This window comes from Galeopterus variegatus, unplaced genomic scaffold (genome assembly GCF_000696425.1).
Source record: "Galeopterus variegatus unplaced genomic scaffold, G_variegatus-3.0.2 Scaffold9486, whole genome shotgun sequence".
NCBI lineage: Eukaryota > Metazoa > Chordata > Mammalia > Dermoptera > Cynocephalidae > Galeopterus > Galeopterus variegatus.
In genome coordinates this window covers 34,626-36,305 of record NW_007735597.1, presented here as the reverse complement: position 1 = coordinate 36,305, position 1,680 = coordinate 34,626, and the positions used below count along the sequence as shown (strand labels likewise).

General features: G+C 55.6%; 1 protein-coding gene across 4 annotated transcripts in view; it reads left to right on the top strand.

Moving 5' to 3' along the window:
* The first annotated feature begins 1,328 nt into the window (after positions 1-1,328).
* The window catches only part of LOC103609330 (testis-specific Y-encoded protein 1-like), a 6,823-nt gene continuing 6,471 nt past the window's right edge, over positions 1,329-1,680 (top strand). For 3 of the 4 annotated variants that reach the window (XM_008593663.1, XM_008593662.1, XM_008593660.1), the window contains exon 1: positions 1,329-1,551. In XM_008593663.1, the coding sequence (XP_008591885.1) occupies positions 1,405-1,551 (147 nt within the window). In that variant the 5' untranslated portion in view covers positions 1,329-1,404. The remainder of the gene's footprint in view (positions 1,552-1,680) is intronic. The other variant, XM_008593661.1, reaches the window with a different exon arrangement.

Genomic DNA, 1,680 nt, shown 5'->3' with positions numbered 1-1,680 from the left:
AAGGTAAGGGTGGCACAACGTGTGCCCTTCACTCACACACACCCCAAAGCTGAAGGACACGATTTGCTGAGAAATGCCCAGGAGAAGCGAGAGTATTCCTGCCTACAGCTGGCAGGGGTAAGCAAGGGACATGACACTGGTGTCCTCTGAAGACAGCTGCTCCCCAGACACATTGGTCAGCTACAACGTGTGCAGCTGAAAGCGTAAGTCCTGGCCATATGTGCCCTCCACTGCACTGTGTGACCCCATCAGAGCCCTGGGCAAGGCAGTTCTGCCCCGTTTGCACACAGCGGGACCTTCGTGTGATCACACCCACACTCCCGGAAAGGCCACCGTCAGGACAGAGCCCCTCTGGACATCGTAATTATCTGTCCAGCCTCCAGCACACAAGGACCACACACAGCTTAGCAACTCCAGAAAACAGCCCCTCCCTGTGTCTGCGTGGACAGTCTCCCATTTACACACCCAGGAGGTGCCCATAGCCCTGAGCTTGAGTCATGGAAAGCAGGGCCTCAGGACCAGGATGGCAGGGTGCTATTCCTGAGCTCTGGAAGACCCCCTCACAGCACACTNGGCGCAGACGTCATCTTGAGCGGAGAAAGGCCATCATCCAGGACATCCCTGGCTTCTGGGCTAAAGTCGTATCCTTTGGGTTGTGTGTCGAGGGTGGCTGCCAAAGGGAGCTGGGGATGGAATGGGCAGAGCATATAGGGGAGGGGCCGAGGCGATGTCATATAAAAGAGCTGAAAGCGTGGGTGACTTCCCGCCCCTAGAGGTCGAGCATGAGCTAGTGATAGGGGCCAGGAGCACTGGTCCCCACTGGAAGGTAAGGGTGGCACAACGTGTGTCCTTCACTCACACACACCCCAAAGTTGAAGGACACGTTTTGCTGAGAAATTCCCAGGAGAAGCGAGAGTCGTCCTGCCCACAGCTGGCAGGGGTAAGCAAGGGACATGATACTGGTGTCCCCTGAAGACAGCTGCTCCCCAGACACATTGGTCAGCTACAACGTGTGCAGCTGAAAGCATAAGTCCTGGCCATATGTGCCTTCCACTGCACTGTGTGACCCCATCAAAGCCCCGGGTAAGGCAGTTCCGCCCCGTTTGCACACAGCGGGACCTTCGTGTAATCACACTCACACTCCTGGAAAGGCCACCGTCAGGACAGAGCCCCTCTGGACATCGAAAGTATCTGTCCAGCCTCCAGCACACAAGGACCACACACAGCTTAGCAACTCCAGAAAACAGCCCCTCCTTGTCTCTGCGTGGATAGTCTCCCATTTACACACCCCTGAGTTTCCCATAGTCCTGAGCCTGAGTCATGGAAAGCAGGGGCTCAGGACCAGGATGGCAGGGTGCAATTCCTGAGGTCTGAAAGACCCCCTCGCAGCACACTGGGCTTGCAATGTACAAGTGCTCAGTTGCTTCTATGGCCTGCCTGCATAGCAAAGGAACGCTCCTTGACCTGAGGCAGATCGTGAACCACCCCCAGATGGCAGCCGTGATCAGTGCCCAAGATGAGGATGTGCTTAGCTACATGACCGACCTGCAGGTCAGAGCGGGAAGACTGAGTGTGAAAGAGGGACAGCTGGGAAGTAGAAGTGATTTATCCCATAAAACCACATTGCTATCTCAGGACAACCAGAGAACATTTCTTCCTTTCTTGCCTCTTTCCACTGTC